Consider the following 1881-nt stretch of genomic DNA (forward strand, 5'->3'; position numbering starts at 1 on the left):
GAATGTATTCTTGTGTGCATATTAAAAAAATATATATATATTATATATATATATATGTATATATATAAAGTATACATATTTACTGATTACTTCCATTTATTTATTTATATATTTTGAATGCATAAACATCTATATATAAGCATAATACACAATATATTATGCTTGTGAATCAAGCATTTCGTGTTGCTTTGATGAATAATTTCTAGATAATTTTGATTTTGATTTGAATGTTGCTGCTCTTGAATGTTCTCCTCTACCTTCATCAGCTGAGATAACTCCGTGACTTGTTTGATTTGATGAACTGTCCATATGGCTAGTTCCTTTATGTACACTATATTGTTGTGAGCTACTGTTTACACTTTCTTTATCATCATAATCTTGTGATCCTTGATAACTTTTGCTATCATTGGAGCTAAATGAACTTTCTTCATCTTCTTCATTATCAGCTGATGACAGGAATGGTTTTGAGGCTTGTGTTCCTTGTCTACTTTTGGCATAACTAGCTCGTGGATTTTTTCTTTTTCTTTCGTCTTCTGCATGCATGTAATCTGATGCATTTAATAAAACATCAAAAGCACCTAAAGATCTTCCAATAATTACACATAATATAGCTAAATAACCTTTGAATGATGGTGCATTATATGTCATACCAATAAAAAATACAAGAATTATGGATATAATTTCAAGAAATCTCCATGGTCCTTGTCCTGTTCTTCTTACCAATCTATTTGATATGACATTTTTTATAAAAGGTAAGGTACCAACAGTTATTAAACAACCCCACATTTGCCAAGTATGTAATGATGTAATGTCATATGGCATGTGTACAAATACACTTAATTCTCCTGTTAACAATATAAGTACAGGTAATATAAGTACACCTAAAAGATGTTGATTGTTATGTAAAGTATTTCCTTTACCATCTACTAAATGCATAATTTTCTGCATAAAACCTGCTCTAAATATTGCTGAAAACAATGCATATAATAAAGCCCATACAATAACACCCTTTCCTGTTGTTTTCGAATCGAAACAACCAATTATAAAAGCAGCCAATAAAAACACTATTGATTTCCATCTCAACGGCATGTATTCTTCTCCACAACCAATAAAACGAGTTAAGTGATGAAAAACAACCGTAAAACTTACTAACACTGGATATGATGCTATACATGGTGTTTTGTATAATAAATAATTGGATAATACAAGCATCAAACAATAAAATATTGATGGTACAAATAATACCTTCAACATATTTTCATTAATTTCAACTTTTGGAAAATAAGCAAATTTGGGAAATTCACGACCCAATTCACCACATACATAAGCAACTAATAATCCTTGAGCTAACTGCCACCATGTCACAAATATTGGATACGGAATTACATCTAAAAATAAACGATACATAACAAAAACGTTACATAATGTTAAAGCTACAAATAATATCTCTGCAGTAAGTAGCTCAGGGTCTTTAAAATATCTTTCGATATCACTCCATTCTGGTATATTAAACTTTTCAAACTTCATTTTTCCTAACATATTATATACTTGAATATTTATTATTAAAAAGAAAATTTTTTTTTTTTTTTTTCGTCTTCTAATATATACTACAATGCATATATATATATATATGAATATATGTATATATATATATATATATATATATATATATATATATTTATTTATTTTAACTATAATTTTTTATTAACATATATGTAGTCGTTAATGTCTATAAGAAGAAAAAAAAAAATGCTCTTAGAGTATAATATAAAATCCCTTTGCAGTATTCTTATATTATAATGTTTATATATATATATATATGTATGCTTTTTTTTTATTTTTTTTCCATAAAGGTGTATTAATAATAATACAACGAAAAAA

General features: G+C 26.8%; 1 protein-coding gene across 1 annotated transcript; it reads right to left on the bottom strand.

Moving 5' to 3' along the window:
• Positions 1-156: 156 nt before the first annotated feature.
• On the bottom strand, positions 157-1527 carry PRSY57_0006700 (glideosome-associated protein 40, putative; the record flags this gene model as incomplete). Its single annotated transcript, XM_012906216.2, has 1 exon — positions 157-1527. The coding sequence occupies one exon, from the start codon at positions 1525-1527 to the stop codon at positions 157-159; it is 1371 nt and encodes a 456-aa protein (XP_012761670.1).
• Positions 1528-1881: the final 354 nt, after the last annotated feature.

The sequence above is a fragment of the Plasmodium reichenowi genome, assembly GCF_001601855.1.
Source record: "Plasmodium reichenowi strain SY57 chromosome Unknown, whole genome shotgun sequence".
Lineage (NCBI taxonomy): Eukaryota > Apicomplexa > Aconoidasida > Haemosporida > Plasmodiidae > Plasmodium > Plasmodium reichenowi.